General features: G+C 46.5%; 1 protein-coding gene across 1 annotated transcript in view; it reads left to right on the plus strand.

Moving 5' to 3' along the window:
* piwil2 (piwi-like RNA-mediated gene silencing 2) overlaps positions 1 to 13,046 on the plus strand; it is a 79,533-nt gene extending 66,487 nt beyond the window's left edge. The window contains exon 23 of the mRNA XM_085970875.1: positions 783 to 13,046. Within this exon, the coding sequence (XP_085827001.1) occupies positions 783 to 939 (157 nt within the window). The 3' untranslated portion in view covers positions 940 to 13,046. The remainder of the gene's footprint in view (positions 1 to 782) is intronic.
* The last annotated feature ends 6,516 nt before the right edge of the window (positions 13,047 to 19,562 follow it).

A 19,562-nucleotide genomic window follows, 5' to 3' on the forward strand; every position in this document is an offset into this window, starting at 1 on the left:
CGGGGAGAACTCCCTGCTCGTCCACAGAATCTTTTACTCACCTGAGTAGGCTGCCGGGGCCTCGATTTAGTGTCTCGTCCAAAAGACGGCACCTTCGACAGTGCGGCCCTCCCTCAGTATTGCCCCTCCAACAGTGCGGCGCTCCCTCAATACTGCCCCTCCGACAGTGCAATGCTCTCTCAGTACTGCCCCTCCGACAGTGCGGCGCTCCCTCAGTACTGCACTAGAGTGTCAGTCTGGATTATGTGCTCAAGTCTCAAGTGGGACTTGAACCCATAACCTTCTGACTCAAAGGCGGGAGTGCTACCCACTGAGCCACAGCTGGCACTAGTATTGGGATTAGCTTGCTTTACACACAGCTGTTTTTCTGGAGCCGTTGTACAGTTGAGGTGGAAGTGCTGTTCTCTCGCGTGGATGTAAAAACTCCCACAGCACGATTCGAAGAAGAGCAGAGGAGTTCTCCCCGGTGTCCTGCCCAATATTTATCCCTCGACTAACACCTTAGAAACAGATTACCTGGTCATTATCACATTGCTGTGTGTGGGAGCTTGCTGTGTGCAAATTGGCTGCTGCGTTTCCTACATTACAACAGTGACTACACTTCAAAAAAAAATACTTCATTGGCTGTAAAGCGCTTTGGGACATCCGGAGGACGTGAAAGGCGCTATAGGAATGCAAGTCTTTATATTTCTTGGCGCATTTGGCTGTGCATGCTGGGTACAGTCAGGTCACTCGCCCGCTTAATCCCAATCGAAACCCTGCCATCTGTTTTTCTGTTGCAGGCTCACCTTCAAGCTGTGCCACCTGTACTGGAACTGGTCGGGCACGATCCGCGTGCCAGCGCCCTGCAAATACGCCCACAAGCTGGCCTCGCTGTGTGGCCAGTCTCTGCACCAGGAGCCGGCTGCACTGCTCTCTGAGCTGCTGTTCTACCTGTGAAACCGCCAGGAAACCCATCGTGCGGTACAAAGGGTTAAAACCGCTGGGACGGTGGGGGAGGGTGGCGTGTCGGGGAGCGACAGGGCGCCTGTTCACAGTAGGACCGAAGGCTTATTTCCCCCCCCCCCGCCCCCCCGAGCCCTCATTTGCTTATTCCAGCTGCAGTTCTCTATTTAAAGCAGTTTTTGTTTTTGTTTCCCAAGTGACACGTGGTTAAAAGGAAATGATGAAACGAGCTGGTGAGAAAAACCAGCAAATAATGGCGTGGGCTGAACCCGTTTGTACGTTTACTCAGTGGCTAGATTTCACTGGTTAGAATGAGTGCTGGCTGCTACCAAACCCCCGGTGCAGCGGATTTAGTTTAAATCTGGGGTTTAATGCTCAAAGGTGTAGCTCGTGCAGAACTTGCCGTGCACTTCACCAGTTGCCGAAATTTTGGGAGGGGACCCGTGATTGGATTTTTTTTGGAAGGAGGACTGACCGGATCAACGTCCCGTCCCCGGGTGGTGGCCATTTGCTCATAGTTGAGCAAGTCAGAAGGCAAGGGACAGAGCGAACCGTTGGTGGCCTTTCTTATCCTGAGCTAACGTCCAATTCCTGTAACAGTCCCACTGACTGCGGCCTCCAGGACTGCAAACCTTCACCTCGACTTAGACAGGATATCATTTTAGCCCTATAAGAACACTTGCATTGAGGAACAGGAAGAGGGCCATTCAGTTAGATCATGACTGATCTGTATCTTAACTGCATCTACTCGCCTTGGTTCTGTAACCCTTTAAACCCTTGCCTAACAAAAATCTATCGCTCTCCATTTTGAAGTTTAAATTTTTCCCTCAACAGCTTTTTGCGGGAGAGAGTTCCAGCATTGAGCTTACAGTCTGGCAGCGTCAGGAGTGCGAGACTTGTGACCAAAATGAGCGATAGACAAACCCACTGATGCTACCCTCCGGACCAAACTGCAGGAAGTGGGTAGCAGATCCTTGAGCGGGAGATAAGAATGGGCTAACGTTGGGTGTAATGGACAGACCTGTCTCTCCTCACTCCAGGTGTTTTATTTTCAGTTGTGATCACGTTGATCAGGGTGAGATGGATCACAACTGGTTACATTTTTAAACCAAATAACCCGTGCTGGATTGCACCAGCCCCTCGGCATGGACCACTGGCCATTTTATCTCCTGGCCCTATTCTGTGTGGCCAGCACCTTGTCTCATTTTTACAAGTTTCCGGAACTTGCTGCCAATACAAGACCCTACATACAACCCTCCCTGTGCATTTCAATCAGTGCAGTCGTTCAGTTACTGTTTGCCATTTGTTTGGGGTTATTTAATTTATAGCGTACGTTTCTTCCGTATTCCTTCCAAGCTCCGTGCGTCCATCCAAACTGTCGATCGGAAGTATGATGCGGAGCTGCCTTGTTGATGGGAAAGGTCATTTAAAGGGGACAAGGAAGTAAAATGCTGGAAGTCTGGAAACTGCTGGAAGCACTCAGCGAGTCAGGCAGCATCTGTGGCGAGAGAAACAGAGTTAACGTTTCTGGACAACCTTCCTCTCTCTGCAAATGCTGCCTGACCAGCTGAGTGTTTCCATACGAACAAGGGGTATGGGGAGAGAACGGGAATATGGTATTGAGATAGAGGATCAGCTATGATCATATTGAATGGCAGAGTGGGCCGAATGGCCTACTTCTGCTCCTATTTTTCTATGTTTTCTAAAATTACCCGTTTATTCCTACTCTCTATTTTCTGTCCGTTAACCAATCCTCAGTCCATGCTAGTATATTACCCCCATCCCATGAGCCCTAATTTTGTGTCATAACCTCTTGTGTGGCACTTTATCAAATGCTTTTTGCAAATCCAAATACATTACTTCCACCTTATCTACCCTGCTAGTTAAAACCTCAAAAAACGTAACAGATTTGTCAAACATGATTTCCCTTACATAAATCCGTGTCGACTCTGCCCAATCATGTTATTATTTTCTAAGTGCCCTGTTACCACATCCCTAATAATAGCTTATCATTTTCCCTACTACTGATGTCAGGCTAACTGGTCTATAGTTCCTTGTTTTCTCTCTCCCTCCTTTCTTGAATAGCAGAGTGACATTTGCTACCTTCCAATCCACAGGGACCTTTCCAAATCTAGGGAATTCTGGAAGATCAAAACCAATGCATCCACTATCTCTGTAGCAACCTCTTTAATTCCCTCGGCTGTAGGCCATCAGGTCATGGAGATTTGTCGGCTTTTAGTCCCATTAATTTCTCCAGTACTATTTCTTTATATACATTCTTTAAGTTCCTCATTCTCACTAGACCCTTGGTTCCCCACTATTTTTAGAATGTTTTTTGTGTCTTCCATGAATACAGATACAAAGTATTTGTTTAATGTCTCTGCCATTTCCTTATTCCTCATTATAATTTCTCCTGTCTCTGCCTGTAAGGGACCCATGTTTCGCTAATCTCTTCCTTTTACATACCTATAAAAGCTTTTACAATCTGTTTCTATGTCTCTTGCTAGTTTACTCTCATTCTCTTTTCTCTATCAATTTCTTGGTCCTCCTTTGCTGAATTCTAAAATCCTCCCAATCCTCAGACTTACTACTATTTTTGGCAATATTATAAGCCTCTTCCTTTAATCTAATACAGGAAACTTTGGTTTATCCGGAGGTTGTATGTCCGGAATACTCGATCTAACGGCAAAAATCAGGAGCCGTTTTCTGTAAGTATTTTTAGATCTCGTTCTTTTTTTTCCCCCAGTCAGCCACTGCAAGGTCTGTAGCTATAGCAACAGCTTCAGCTACAGACGCTTGTAGCTGCAGCTGACTCTTTAGAAGCTGTTGCTAAGCAACAGTGTTTGTTGTCAGATACGGAGATGAAAACCTCCATATGCTTCAACATTAACTTTGTATGTCCGGCAGTTTTGATAGATCGGCAACAGGCCGGTCCCGTCGGTGCCGGATATCACAAAGTTTCCTGTACTATCTTTAACTTCTCTTGTTAGCCATGGTTGGACCAATTTTCCTGTGGTGTTTTTATTCCTTAAGGGAATGTATATTCGTTTCTTTAAATGTTTGCCATTGCTTATGTAATCTAGTTTCCCAATCTACCTCAGCCAACTTTTCCCTCATACCTACGTAGTTTGCTTTGTTCAGATTTAAGAACCTAGTTTCAAACTTAACTAAATCACACTCAAACTCAGTATGAAATTCTATTATATTATGATCACTCTTCCCCAGAGACTCCTTTACTACATGGTTATTGATTAACCCTGTCTCATTGCACAATACTAGATCTAAAATAACCTGTTCCCTAGTTGATTCCTCGATCTACTGATCTAGAAAGCTATTTTGAATGCGTTCCATGAACTCGTCCTCCGCACTGTTACTGCAAATTGGGTTTGCCCAGCCTTTGAAAATTAAATTTGTTAATGTTTAGCTTGCTTTTTCTGTCCTTTTTTTTTCCTGAGCTGATTGCATTTTCAATTGCAATTTGGTTCAAATAATGAATTGTTTTCCTTTGAAAGGTATTTAGATTTTAATTGTAATATCCTTAAATCTGGCATCTCAAGATGTGGGCGTTGCTGGCAAGGCTGGCATTTATTGCCCATCCACTAGTTGTTCTTGAGAAGATGGTGGTGGGCCACCTTGAAATGCTGCAGTCTGTGTGATGAAGGTGCTCCCACAGTACTGTTAGGTTGGGAGTTCCAGGATCTTGACGAGCGACAAAGATGTACCTGATTGTACCTTTTATGTTGTGCATTTTTTCCAGGTTTGTTATTTTGTTGGTAGGAACAGGAGGAGGCCATTTAGCCCCTCGAGCCTGTTCCGCCATTCAATGAGATCATGGCTGATCTGCGACCTAACTCCCTATTCCCGCCTTTGCCCCATATCCCTTAATACCTTTGATTAACACAAATCTATCGATCTCAGATTTAAAATTAACAATTGACCTAGCATCAATTGCAGTTGCGGAAGAGAGTTCCAAACCTCTACCCTTTGTGTGTTTCCTAACTTCACTCCTGAAAGGTCTGGCTCTAATTTTTAGACTCTGCCCCCTAGTCCCAGACTCCCCAACCAGCGGAAATAGTTTCTCTCTACCCTATCTGTTCCCCTTAATGTCTTGAAAACTTAGATCAGATTTAACCTTCTAAATTCCAGAGAATACAACCCTAGTTTGTGTAATCTCGCCTCGTACCTCGAAGTCCGGGTATCATTCTGGTAAACCTACACTGCACTCCCTCCAAGGCCAATATATCCTTCCTACGGTGTGGTGCCCAGAACTGCTCACAGTGCTCCAGGTGTGGTCTAACCAGGGTTTTGTACAGCTGCAGCATAATTTCTACCCCCTTGTACTCTAGTCCTCTAGATATAAAGGCCAGCATTCCATTAGCCTTTTTGATTATTTTCTGTACCTGTTCATAACATTTTAATCGATGTACCTGGACCCCCCCAAGTCTCTTTGGACCTCCACTGTTTTTAGCTTTTCACCATTTAGAAAGTACCCTGTTCGATCCTTTTTTAGGTCCAAAATGGATGACCTCACATTTGCCTACATTTCAATCCATTTGCCACCGTTTTGCCCATTCGCTTAATCTCTTAATGTCTTTGTAATTTTATGCTTCCATCTACACTGCTTACAATGCCGCCTATCTTCGTGTCATTGGCAAATTTGGATATGTGACTTTCTATGCCATCATCTAAGTCATTAATAAATACAGTGAATAGTTGTGGCCCCATCACAGGTCCCTACAGGATACCACTAGTCACATCCTGCCGATTTGGGTACCTGCCCATTATCCCTACTCGATGTCTCCTGTCGCTCAGCCAGTTTCCTAACCAGGTCAATAATTTGCCTTCAATTCCATGAGCTTCAGCTTTAGCTAACAATCTCTTAAGAGGGACTTTATCAAATGTCTTCTGGAAGTCCATATAAATAACATCCATAGACATTCCCCTGTCCACTACTTTAGTAAGAAGTCACACGACACCAGGTTATAGTCCAACAGCTTTATTTGAAATCACAAGCTTTCGGAGCGCTGCTCCTTCTTCAGGTGAAGTGGAGAAATGCATAAAGACACAGCTTATATAGTCAGAGAATCATGTCAGATGTTTACAGGTAACCTTTCCAACTGCCATTTATCACACCTCGGCAGAGAGATAATCACAGCAGTCAAAGGTGTGAATGGTGTCCAAACAGGTCAGTCAGGGAAACATTACATCAAAGAACAATGAGGTGGGGTCACAAGAGGTCAAATATTGCAGATGCTGGGGTCTGTATGAAAAACAAAAAAACAGACAAAAATTTTTTTTGGCTGGAAATCACAGCAGGTCCGGCCGACTACTTTAGTCACCTCTTCAGAATGTTCCATCAGGTTCGTCTCTGGATCTTGAATGATGTGAGAGGGGTGAGCTCCTCTTTCCCCATTGCTGACTGAAATATCTGTGAGCATCAAATTGGTTTATTCCAGGCTTGATACCGTCTGATGCCAAATGAAGATCATCTCTAAATTGAGCAAAAATAAAGGGAGAGCTTTTCTTATGAGCATCAGTCAGTCGCCTGAATTGTTCTGTCTGGAAGGATAGGCTGGGCTGCAGCAGGTTAATTTGAATTATTTAGTTTGTCTTATTTACAAACTCTTCAACTTTTGGAGCTGATGTTGATCTGTAACGAGGTAAGTGGGGATGGTGTGAGTAGCTCAAAACTATACCATGTCAACCCCATCTTATGAAAATCCAAAGGAACAGGAGGAGGCCATTCAGTCCCTCGAGCCTGTTACACAGGAACAGGAGGAGGCCATTCAGCCCCTCGAGCCTGTTGCACAGGAACAGGAGGAGGCCATTCAGTCCCTCGAGCCTGTTACACAGGAACAGGAGGAGGCCATTCAGCCCCTCGAGCCTGTTGCACAGGAACAGGAGGAGGCCATTCAATCCTCGAGCCTGTTGCACAGGAACAGGAGGAGGCCATTCAGCCCCTCGAGCCTGTTACACAGGAACAGGAGGAGGCCATCCAGCCCCTCGAGCCTGTTCCACCATTCAATCAGATCATGGCTGATCTGTATCTTAACGGCTTGGTTCCGTAACCTAACCCTTACCCAACTAAAATCTTTCAATCTCAGTTTTAAATTTTCGATTGACCCCCAGCATCCACGGCTTTTTGGGGGAGAGAGTTCCAGATTTCCACTACCCTTTGTGTGAAGAAGTGCTTCCTGACATCACCCCATGAATGGCCTGGCTCTAATTTTAAGGTTCTGCCCCCTTGTTCTGGACTCTTCTCTTTTCCCCCCCCCCCCCCCCCCCCCAAACCAGAGGAAATCGTTTCTCTCTCTCTCCACCCTCTCAACTCCCTTTTAATCATCTTAAACACCTGGATTCGATCACCCCTTAATCCTCTGTACTCAATGGGTGGTACTCGGCACCACGGAAGTTGTCCTGAGCTCACCAAGGATGATTACTGTCTGCTCATTAATAATGTGGGGTCGGTAGGGTGGGGTCGGTAGGGTAGTGTCGCTAGTGTAGTGTATCAGTGCTTGGGTACGCCTGACACTGTTTCACCAATTGTCCTGTCCGATTAGGTCAGTCTAGCGAACTGGTTGGATAAGGAGAGACCAATCCTGCCTCGAACACATACTTCATCTGAATTTTTTTTAAATTGTTTTGATGGAGGTGAAGGATGTCTGAGGAATAAACTTCTTTTATCGCGTGCTCGTAAAGCCGTTTCTGGTTTGGTATGGTGTGGGCCGAAGGTGGAGTAAAGCTGCCATACCACCTTGATCTTTGCCCTAACCTTACCTCAGCACCTCCTGCCCCAGCAGTGTGACACTGTGTCCTTCACTGCCCACACCAGCTATCCTCTGTGAGACTGACCAATTTCTGTTAGATTACAGCCCTCGGTAATGGGGGGGCCCCACTCCATTGAGACTGTCTGGAGCTCCACACTACCAGCTTAATATCAATGTGAAAACGCTTTCAACTTCACTCCGACAATAAACTTGTGGAGTGTGGAGGCCCAAACTTGTCCTAAAGCCAAGACTGTCTGTTCCAGCGAGGCTTGCGTTTCAAGTTAAACCCTGACTCCAGATTCAGATTACATTACACGACAGACACAGCATCGATGCAGAGCATTTTTGCTTCAAGCCGAGTCCACAGTCACGGTGTGAGTGCAGTGTTGGAGCTGTTATGGGCAATGCATCCATCACTGCCAGGCTGGACTGGACTTGAATGTAGGTCACAGATGATTCTACTGCAAATGTTTCCTCTCACCTAATATGGGGTTCACTCTCACTCTCACTCTCTCGCTTTCCCCTCCCTTGCCTGAGGCTGAAGCACCTGGGCTCAGGTTGATGAAAGCCAAGGCTTAGGGACCTCCAAGTGCGAGGAACACCAGAGTTGAACCAGCTGAAACTGCAGGGTTACAGCAGAACAGAACGCTGGTCTGCTTCCTGCTTATCCAGTCAGGACCACCCACCCATTAGGGCAGCTGAGTGGGATGATCCCCAGCAGCCAGTTACAGATTTCCTGCTCCAGGACCAGTCAGCGAGCTCGGCTGGCCGATTGACTTACCGTGGACCTAGTACCAGATTGGCAAGTCTGCGATTGAGGATTGACTCGACTCCAATCTCCCCGTTGCCAGGAAGGTCACCTGCGAGCCAGCTCGGCACTGCTTCACCCGACGAAAGATGCTGTAGTTGGTCATTAAATAACCGGCAAGCGAACGTCGGAGTCCTTGCTTGGTTGACAGCAGCTTCGAGGGGCTGGGCCTGAGTAGCACAACCCATTGTAAAATGAAAGCCCACTGCCAGACCACAGCCTGATTACAGGGCAGATCCCAATGAATGGTGCTTCAGCCAATTGGAGGTGCAGAACATCTCCGCCTCCCAATCAGGGCAGGCAGCTGGATACAGGAGCTTTATGTTTGCATGCATTGTCTTCCAGCACCTAAGCCTCAGTTTCCTCATAAGCTATCAGCATCTGTCTGCAGCAAGTTGGAAGGACCTTTGCAAGGCAGCTTGCAGTGTGCCGCCACCTAGAATCATACAGCACAGAAGCAGGCCATTCGGCCCATCATGCTCTGACAGAGCTATCTAATTCGTCCCTTTCCCCATAGCCCTGCAAATTTTCCGTTTTAAAGCATTTATCAAATTCCTCTTTGAAAGTTATTGAATCACCCTTCCAGGCAGCACATTCCAGATCACAACAACTCGCTGCGTAAAAAAATTGCTCCTCATCTCCTCTCTGTTTCTTTTGCCAGTTATCTTAAACTAATCTTGATCCACGTCCATTGCCATGCTACCAAGGTAGGCCACCAACTGCTTAATCCAGGTCCTTGTGGAAGAGGCTTTGGTAAGGAAGCATGCCCATTAGGAGGCTGACTCTCCCTACATGGTGCTCTTCAGCAGGTTGGTGTGGACTGCTACCTTGCAAATGTCTCTGCCTTTTGCCACAGATCGACCTCTTGTGGCTTGGTCCTGGAGCTTGTGTATAGGCGAAGGAAGTTCGTTCATCGCAGGTCTAGGAGCGCACATCTCGTGTGCCACAGGAGTAACTGCTTTAGGAATTTTTAGTGAAGACAAAGACCAGAGTGTCTTTCACCCCTTCTCGGTGCAGTCGAAAGAATGGTGTCCAAGCTAAAGATGTATCAACTGACCCAGGTCTCAATCTGGAAATAAATAGCTGGGATCAGTTAAAGTGACCATGAAGCTGTTGGACTGTCGTAAAAATGTTCACTAATGTCCTTTAGGGAAGGAAACCTGCCGCTCTTACCTGGTTTGGGCCTATATGTGACTCTAGTCCCACACCAACATGGTTGACTCTTAATTGCTGTCTGACGTGGCCCAGCGAGCCACTCGGTTGTCTCACCACCTTCTCAGGGCAACTAGGGATAGGCAATAAATGCCAGTGACGTCCACATCCTGAGAGTTATTTAATTTTTTTAATTGGGCAGGTGTCTGATGAGATCCCTCTTGAACTATGTAGGGCCGTAATACCACGCTTTGGACACCTACCACCATCTCCCACTGGCTGGCCAGTTGCTCGAGAGGCTGAGGGCAGTGCTGTCGATCCTATCCTGGGGTGGGGTGGAGTTCACTAAAGCACCTACAAAAAGAACTGCCTTTCTAGCTAGAGGATGCGCTTCAAGACCATCCCTTACATTGCCATCTAACACATTGGTGACGACACTGAATGGGATGGTGATGGTGGACAATCTGGCCTTGCCCCACTTTTGAAAGAGAGGGCCTCCCCCACCCTTGCACCCTGGAGCTGGACTACACGCAGTGGATAAAATCTAAGATTCAGGCATCTCCAGTCTCCTGATAACTTGTCATCATTTTGCTCCCCCTGTGTAATTTGAATGAAGTAATTGCATGGCACGGTAACTCTTTGAAGCACAATTCAAATGATCCTGTGATCTGAATTACGTGACTGAATTAACAGGAGTAGACCGTACCCCCATAGCTACCAGCTTCTTCATAAGCTCTGTGAGGAGTAGTTCAAAGGACGTCCCCTGATCCTTCTGAATTTCTGCAGAGTGGTGCCAAACCACAACCTGTTCAAAGTGTGAAATCCATCCTATGCCTTTTTAATTATTCAGTGAACCTCCAAAGTATCGAATGCATATGCTACAATAATTGGCAGAGCTGTGGACATAGTGCTGTCCCTATCGGCCCTGTTCCTGACTGACCTTCATAGGCTTCTGCTCTACCAACATCTCACTTAAAATGCTTGTCCTTGCCCCTCCACCTGCCTCCTCCTTTAAGACGCTCCTTAAAACCCTCCTCTTTGACGAAGCTTTTGGTCACTTGTCTGAATATCTCAGCATAACAACAAAATACTGCGGATGCTGGAAATCTGAAATAACAACAGAAAATGCTTACAAAAGTACAGGATGTTCTTTCAATTCCTTCCTCCCCTCCTAACCCCCCCCCCCCCCCACCCCATCTCTGCACCTGCTTAATGTCTGTTACATCTCCAGCTTTTTCCAGTTCTGATGAAGGGTCCCAGACCTGAAACGTTAACTCTGTTTCTCTCTCCACGGATGCTGCCTGGCCGCCTGAGTATTTCCAGCATTTTCTGTTGTTATTTTTGAATATCTCATTATGCAGTTTGATGTCAGTTTTTTTTGATAACACTCCTGTGAAGTGCCTTGGGATGTTTTACTACACTAAAGATGCTGTGCAAATACAAGTTGCAAATACATTTGACATGAGGCTTTGAAAAAAGAAAATAGTAGTGTTTGAGTTTTAGATGTTACCAGTATTCGAACACCTGGAAATGTGGACAGCTCATTTTTTCTATGCGATCTGCTCTTGGTCCCTCGACCCCGTCCCACTAAACTCCTGATCACCCAACTTCCCCTCTTGATCCACATGCTAACTGACATAAATTATCTGGCACTGTCCCCCTCCCTTTCAAATCTGCCACATCCCTCCTGTGTTTTTGCTAGCTATCACCCCATCTCCAATCTTCCTTTCCTATCCAAGGTCCTAGAATACCTTGCCCTGCTCTCCATAGGCATAAAAAAAAATCTTGTCCTTATCTTTAAGTCCTTTTATTACCTGTTATTGACCTTCGAGCAGAACAGTTATTAACCCGCACCTTAAAATTGCAGGAGTCTCATGTATCTCTGGAAATAAGTGACAACATTTTACTTGGTCTCTTGCTCGAACGGGGTAGTTGCCCGACTGCTGGAAGGGGTTTCCGACCCAGCCAGTTGTCCAATGTGCTTAGTTAACAAACCCTGGGGAAGACTCTGCTGAAGGTAGAAATAAAATGGATGGTGCCGTGTAGCTGACATTCAGCCAGCGAGGGACCGTCAGGCAAAGCTGGAACTCTTTGTACTTGTACTCTGGCTGCTGCCTGAGCTGATATGCATAAGGTTGGCCAACACTACGCCCAGGCTCCAGAGACTGACCATGTAAGAGGGCATCACTGCCTTAAAGTGACCATTCTGGCAATGCTTATCCTTTGAGTACTTTTAAAGTTATGAAGGGTTTTGATAGAGTAGATAATGAGAAACTGTTTCCACTGGCAGGAGGGTCGGTAACCAGAGGACACATTGAAGATAATAGGCAAAAATGCCGGAGTGGAGGGTGGCGATGAGAATTTATTTTACTCAGCGAGTTGTTGTGATCTGGAATGCGCTGCCTGAAAGGGCGGTGGAAGCAGATTCAATAGTAACTTTCAAAAGAGAGTTGGATAAATAGTTGAAAAGGAGAAATTAGCAGGACAATGGGGAAAGAGCAGGGGGAGTGGGATTAATGGGATCGCTCTTTCAAAGAGGCAGCACGGCTGGAATGGCCCTCTTCTATGCTGTATCATTCTATGAATGTTAATCTCTCTGGTAGCACTCCTGAAGACCTCATTTATGCTTTGTCACCATGAAGGTTAATCTTCAACATGGTCCACTTCAGAAAGTCCAACATATTCTGGACTCCAAGGCGTGCCTCGTCTCCCATATACCCAGCACCCACCTGTTCCAAAGCTGCAGAGGTTCCTTATAAGAAATAGGAGTCGGCCATTCGGCCCCTCGAGCCTGCTCCGCCATTCAATAAGATCATGGCTGATCTTCAACCTCAACTCCACTTTCCTGCCCAATTCCCATTAACCCATTGATTCCCTTAGTCCAAAAATTATCGATCTAAGCCTTGAATATGTTCAACGACTTGAGCATCCACAGCCCTCTAGGGTAGAGAATTCCAAAGATTCACACCCCTCTGAGTGAAGACATTTCTCCATGTACCACAGTGAACTCACTTCAAGATCCTGGCCCTTGTACTCCAATCTGTCCATGGCCTTGCTGCACCCAATCTACCTTACCCTGAATTACTGCGGTGCTCCAATGGAGGCTACCCTTAGCTTATTTTTTGGCAATTCTCTCCGATCCATTCACCTTCCCAGCTCCCTCCCTGCCACCAAAGGCTCTTGTTACAGTAAACACCTTCCCTTTGGCCACCTCCTCCAGTCTGTTCCCCATTTGGTGTCCACCTTTCTGTGCCCCTGGCGCCTCGGGTGTTTTGTGAGGAGTGTTGTAAAATGTCAGTTGTAATGTCTGGTCCTTGAGTTACCCATTTTGTTTTCTGTCTATTTTTTGAGATTAAACAAGAATCTGAATGTTAGATGTTAGCTGTGGCCGTTTAATCCTTTCGAATGTAGTTGATTCTCTGCACACGCCACAGCTGCCACTCCACTTGACCTTTGGTCTCTGACTCCGTGCCCCCTCGGAGCTGGTCAACGGTTCAATGGTTCTCGTGTCAGCTCGGTCCTACTGCCTCGTCCAGTCAGTGATGGAGGTGTCAGTCAGCATGGGTCATACTGTCAACAAGAAATGTAACACTTAGAACATTCCTGTCAAACTCTGTTGATTTCATAACGAGCATCTATTTATAAAACCAGCAGTGTCCAAGCCAAAATGGCGGTGGCAGCCTGCCTCTGCTGAATTCACGAACGCAGCTGCAATATTATCCAGAGGAGCAGCAGCAGCCACCCATGCTCTGTTACGCTTCACGGCCACGCAGTTTGAAGAAAGCAAATTTACTTTGTGTTTCTTTTAACCTTGGCACGAGCAAGATGTGGGCTGCTTGCCCCGTGACTCCCCAAAAGGTTACATTCCTGCAACCAATCAGTTCATCTCGCAGGTGGAAGAGCTGCACGATCTGTGACAGGTGATCTGTACAGAATTGATTAAATGTGCACAAAAATTGCTATTACGGTTAAAAGGGATGTCATTCAGAAGTGGTGACACTTTATGGTGCAGCCTTGCCTCAGTGTCTCTTGAGTTAGCAGGTTGGGGGGTTCAAGCCCCACTGCAGGACTTGAGCTCAGAAATAGGGGGCACAATTGTAGTGTTATTCCAGGGTGGGTGGGGGCTGTCATTTGGGGCAGAACCTTCATTCACCGGGTTTGCCACCCATTGAGGAAAAGCCAACACTTAGTGGAAGATCACCAACAACGATGAGTCAGCCTACAGGGAGGAGGTCCAGCATCTTGTGAAGTGGTGCGCCGATAACAACCTGGCCCTTAACATCAAGAAAACCAAGGAAATCATTGTGGACTTCAGGAAGTCTAAAGGCGGAAGTCACATCCACATCCATGGGGCTGTGGTGGAAAGGGTGGACAGCTTTAAGTCCCTCAGAGTCCACATCACGGAAGACCTCTCCTGGTCCCTCAATACCTCCTCTTTGGTGAAGAAGGCCCAGCAGCGCCTATACTTCCTAAGGAGGCTGAAGGGATGTAACCTGTCACCCCTGATCCTCTCTAACTTTTACCGCTGCACAATAGAGAGCATCCTGATGAACTGTATCATAGTGCGGTATGGCAGCTGTAGCTCCTATGACCGGAAAGCCCTGCAGCGGGTAGTCAAAACTGCCCAACGCATTACCGGCACCCGGCTACCGACCATAGAGCACATATACCAGAAACGCTGTTTACGGAGGTCACGGTCCATCATCAAAGACCCTACCCACCCCAGCCACAGTCTGTTCGCCCCCCTGCCATCTGGGAGACGCTACAGATGCATTCGCACCCGTACGACCAGATTTAGGAACAGCTTCTTTCTCAGGGCTGTCATCCTACTGAACTCCACAAATAAACTCTAAAGCCTGCACATCTGCCAATGCACTTTATTATGTTTATGTTAATGTATTACAAGCCAAATGAATGTTGAATGTTTAAATGTCTTAATCTAAATGTACACTCTCGGGAGCCGCAAGCCTACATTTCGTTGTACTGCACTTGTGCACTAACAATGACAATAAAGTTGATTATGATTATTAAGTGTTTCTAATGCCCCCTCCCACACCCGTTACGTTCCATGACTCTCATCAGTTTGGGGGAGGGGAGGGCTGGGTCCGGAGGCTTCCCTGAGAATTCTGCCCGATGCACCTCTTCTAGGCCCAGCAGGACCCACTGCATTCCCAATCCAATTGGTGAATAGATAACGTGATGGGGTGGGAGCAAGGAGTGACGAGAAGTCGGAAAATGATGTTGGTGTCATTTGATTGACTTAAAATTTAAATAAGTCAAACGCGACTTGACAAGTGCCTCAGGTTGGTAAAACTGTACAAAAGTCTTTGGAATTCTAGGTATTATTACAAGGAGTTATTTTCTGCCCTAGACTCAAGTATCACGAGGTTCTTGAGTCACTTACTAGGGAAGAGGAGTTTAGGTGTTTTCCCATCGCCTTCCTCGAGGTTTTATCTTTGGAGGACCTTCTTATAGGTGGGCTAAAGATGGGTGCACAGGCACCCTTCAGATACAAGTACCCCCGGCAGGACATCAAGCCAGTATTCAGAGCCAATGCTCCAGTCTCCCATCACTGGGACTGTCTGGAGCTGGGCTTGGACCCTTCATCTTTTGATTCAGAGGGAAGCATGTTACCACCAAGGCAAAGGCTTGCTCCATCACGAGGTGTAGGATGCAAGAGCCAAGAGCTAATGATGAATCTCTATAAAACCTCAGTAAGACCACAGAAGCAGACAGTGTGCAGTGTTTGGGCTCCACGCTGTAGCAGGATGTTGAGGCTTTAGAGAGGGATCAGCACAGATTCACCAGGATGTTGCCTGGCCTAAGCCAATACGAAGAAAGACTTTTAAAATGGAGTCTTTTATCATTAGAACTATGCAGATTCAGGGGGCGATATGACAGAAGTGTTTAAAATTTCATAAGTATGAGACAGGTAGATAGAAGCAAACTGTTTCCAGCAGTTCAGGGGTCCAGAACGAGGGGCCAGAGACACAAGATTAAATGTAAGATTAGATTCATAGAAATTTATAGCACGAAAGGAGGCCTAATCCCACGTTCCAGCTCTTGGTCCGTAGCCCTGTAGGTTACAGCACTTCAAGTGCATATCCAAGTACTTTTTAAATGTGATGAGGGTTCCTGCCTCTACCACCCTTTCAGGCAGTGAGTTCCAGACCCCCACAACCCTCTGGGTGAAGAAATTTCCCCTCAAATCCCCTCTAAACCTTCCCCCAATTACTTTAAATCTGTGCCCCCTGGTTGTTGACCCCTCTGCTAAGGGAAATCGGTCCTTCCTATCCACTTTATCTAGGCCCCTCATAATTTTATACACCTCGATGAGATCACCCCTCAGCCTCCTCTGTTCCAAGGAAAACAGACCCAGTCTTTCCTCGTAGCTAAAATTCCCCAGTCCAGGCGACATCCTCGTAAATCTCCTCTGTACCCTCTCTAGTGTATCACATCCTTCCTGTAATAACATAAGAAATAGCAGGAGTAGGCCATTCGGCCCTTTGAGCCTGCTCCGCCATTCAATGAGATCATGGCTGATCTTCTGCCTCAACTCCATTCACCGGCCCTATCGCCATATCCCTTGATGCCCTTACTAGTCAGAAATCTATCAATTTCTGTTTTGAATGACTGAGCCTCCACAGCCCTCTGGGGTAGAGAATTCCAAAGATTCACCACCCTCTGAGTGAAGAAATTTCTCCTCATCTCAGTCCTGAATGGCCTACCCTTTATCCTGAGGCTGTGGCCCCTGGTTCTAGACTCCCCAGCAAGGGAAACATTCTCCCAGCATTCACCCTATCAAGCCCTGTAATGATTTTGTATGCTTCAATGAGATCCCCTCTCATTCTTCTGAATTCAAGAGAATACAGGCCTAGTTTACTCAATCTCTTCTCATACGACAGTCCCGCCATCCTGGGAATCAATCTCGTGAACCTTTGTTGCACTCCCTCTATGGCAAGTATCCTTCCTTAGACAAGGAGACCAAAATTGTACACAGTACTCCAGGTGTGGTCTCACCAAGGCCCTATATAATTGGAGTAAGACTTCTTTTACTCCTGTACTCAAATCCTCTTGTAATGAAGGCCAGCATACCATTTGCCTTCCTAATGTCTTGCTGCACCTGCACATTCACTTTCAGTGACTCATGTACAAGGACACCCAGGTCCCTTTGAGCATCTGCATTCCCCAATCTTTCATCATTAAGGAAATACTCTGCCTTTCTGTTTTTTCCACCAAAGTGGATAACTTCACATTTATCCACATTATATTCCATCTGCCATGTTCTCGCCCAGTCACTGAGCCTGTCGAGACCCCCTTGAAGCCTCTTTGCAACTGACACTGCCACCTAGCTTTGTGTCATCAGCAAATTTGGAAATGTTACATTTAGTCCCCTCATCCAAATCATTGATATAGATCAAGCACCGATCCTTGCGGTACCCCACTAGTTACAGCCTGCCATCCTGAAAAAGACCCGTTTATCCCTACTCTTTGTTTTCTGTCTGTTAACCAATTCTCAATCCATGCTAGTATATTACCCCCAATTCCATGTGCCCTAATTTTGTTCACCAACCTCTTGTGTGGGACCTTATCGAAGGCCTTCTGAAAATCCAGATACACCACATCGACCGGTTCCCCTTTGTCTACTCCACTAGTTACATCCTCAAAGAACTCCAATAGGTTTGTCAAACAAGATTTCCCTTTCATAAATCCATGTTGACTATTAGTTTCTAAGTGCCCAGTTATTGCATCCTTTATAATAGGACTTTTTCCAAATATTTCCCCACCACCGAGGTTAGGCTGACTGGCCTATAATTACTCTGTCTATCCCTTTTTAAACAAGGGTACCACATTAGCAGTCCTCTAGCACCGCACCTGCTTCTCTTAACAGCCTGGGGTACATTTCATCGGGGCCTGGAGATTTATCCACTTTCAAAGCTACTAAGCCCCTTAGTACTTCCTTTCTCACTATGTTTATTTTATCTAATATTTCACATTGCTCCCTGATTGCAATGACTGCATCGCCCCTCTTTTTTGTGAAAACAGACGCAAAGTATTCATTAAGAACCATACCCACGTCTTCCGCCTCCACACACACACACATTACCTTTATGGTCTCCAATAGGCCTATTAAATTTGGAACAGAGGGCAGGAGAAACTTTTTCACAGATAGTTGTGAGGCTGTTGGATTCACTCCCAGAGTTAGTGATTGAGGCAGAAACTGCCAGCATTGAAGATTAGATTAGATAGTCACAGGAATTAAAGAGGTTTGAAAGGATTTGGGAACGGAATGGGTAAGTGTGATTAGGACCATTTACTTGCGTGGAGAGTAAACACCAACACAGACCAGTTTCCGTGAAATAACACCTGTGTATTGTGTGTGTGCCTTTAACAAATCCACGCTGGGTGTCCTTCAGTAACGTGTACAATTTAAAATGCAAGAATTTGTTAACAACTGACGTTAGACTAACTGGCCTGTACTTGCCAGATTTATCATCCTCTCCCCTCTTCACCAAAGATGTTACATCATCTACGCACCAGTCCCCGGCACAATTTGCATATTTAAGGAGGATTACCAAGATTTCTGCTCCATCATCATAAATGAATAAAAAAAAGTTATGACTGAAGTTGGTTTTTCATGACTCAGTAGTGTTTACTTGGAGACTAACTCATCGCAGGAGTTAAACTGGTCCAACCAGTGTTTAACCGATCAGGCAGATTTGAATGGTCTCTGCTCCTACTCTCTGAGACAGACCCGGATTTGAATAACAGCTAAATCCTACTATAACTCAGTTCTGCACATATTTAAGAAACATCACACACTGACTTTTTCTTCATTGCGATTTCGTTAAGTGTTTTGTCACGTAGGAGAAGACCAAATACCCTGTCCGCCATTTGTATCGAGTTACGCTGGGGACACAATTTGACCAGCCACATAAATACTGTGGCAACAAGAGCAGGTCAGAGGCTGGCTAAATGAATTTTTAAAAAGCTAGTTTTTAAAAGGCTTGGTTTTTTTTATTGGTTCCTGGGATGTGGGCGTTGCTGGCAAGGCTGGTATTTATTGCCCATCCCTCATTGCCCTTGAGAAGGTGGTGGTGAGCCGCCGTCTTGAGCCGCTGCAGTCCGTGTGGTGAAGGTGCTCCCACAGTGCTGTTAGGGAGGGAGTTCCAGGATTTTGACCCAGCGATGATGAAAGATCAGCGATATACTTCCAAGTCAGGATGCTGCCCTTGTTCTAGGTGGAAGAGGTCGCGTGTTTGGGAGGTGCTGCCGAAGAAGCCTTGACGAGTTGCTGCAGTGCATCTTGCAGATGGTACACACTGCAGCCGCGGTACGCCGGTGGTGGAGGGAGTGAATGTTTAAGGTGGTGGATGGGGTGCTTGTGCACTCATACATGCACTACCTCTTTGACCAGGCTATCCATCACCCTTCCTAGCCTCTCCTCGGCATTCCTTTTAACTCACATCTCTGTGACTATTCCAATGCTCTCTTGGCCAGCCTCCCACCTTGCACCGTCCATGAACTCTGCTGCCCTTATCCTAACTCGCACTAAGTCCCGTTCACCCATCACCAACCCCCACCCCGGGTTCGCTGACCTCCAATGGTTCCTGGTCCAGCAACACCTCAAATTTAATATTCTCATCCGTGTTTTTAAATCCCTCCCTGGCCTCGCCCCTTCCTATCCCTGTAACCTCCTCCAGCCCTACAACCCTCCGAGATCTATGCGCTCCTCCAATTCTGGCCTCCAGATCATCCCTGATTTTAATCGCTCCTCCACTGGTGGCCTTCAGCTGCCTGGGCCCTAAGCTCTGGAATTCCCACCCTAAACCTGTCCGCCTCTCCTCCTTTAAGACGCTCCTTAAAACCTACCTCTTTGACCAAGCTTT

Source organism: Somniosus microcephalus, chromosome 30, assembly GCF_052327205.1.
Source record: "Somniosus microcephalus isolate GS21.2 chromosome 30, FLI_Smic_1.0, whole genome shotgun sequence".
NCBI lineage: Eukaryota > Metazoa > Chordata > Chondrichthyes > Squaliformes > Somniosidae > Somniosus > Somniosus microcephalus.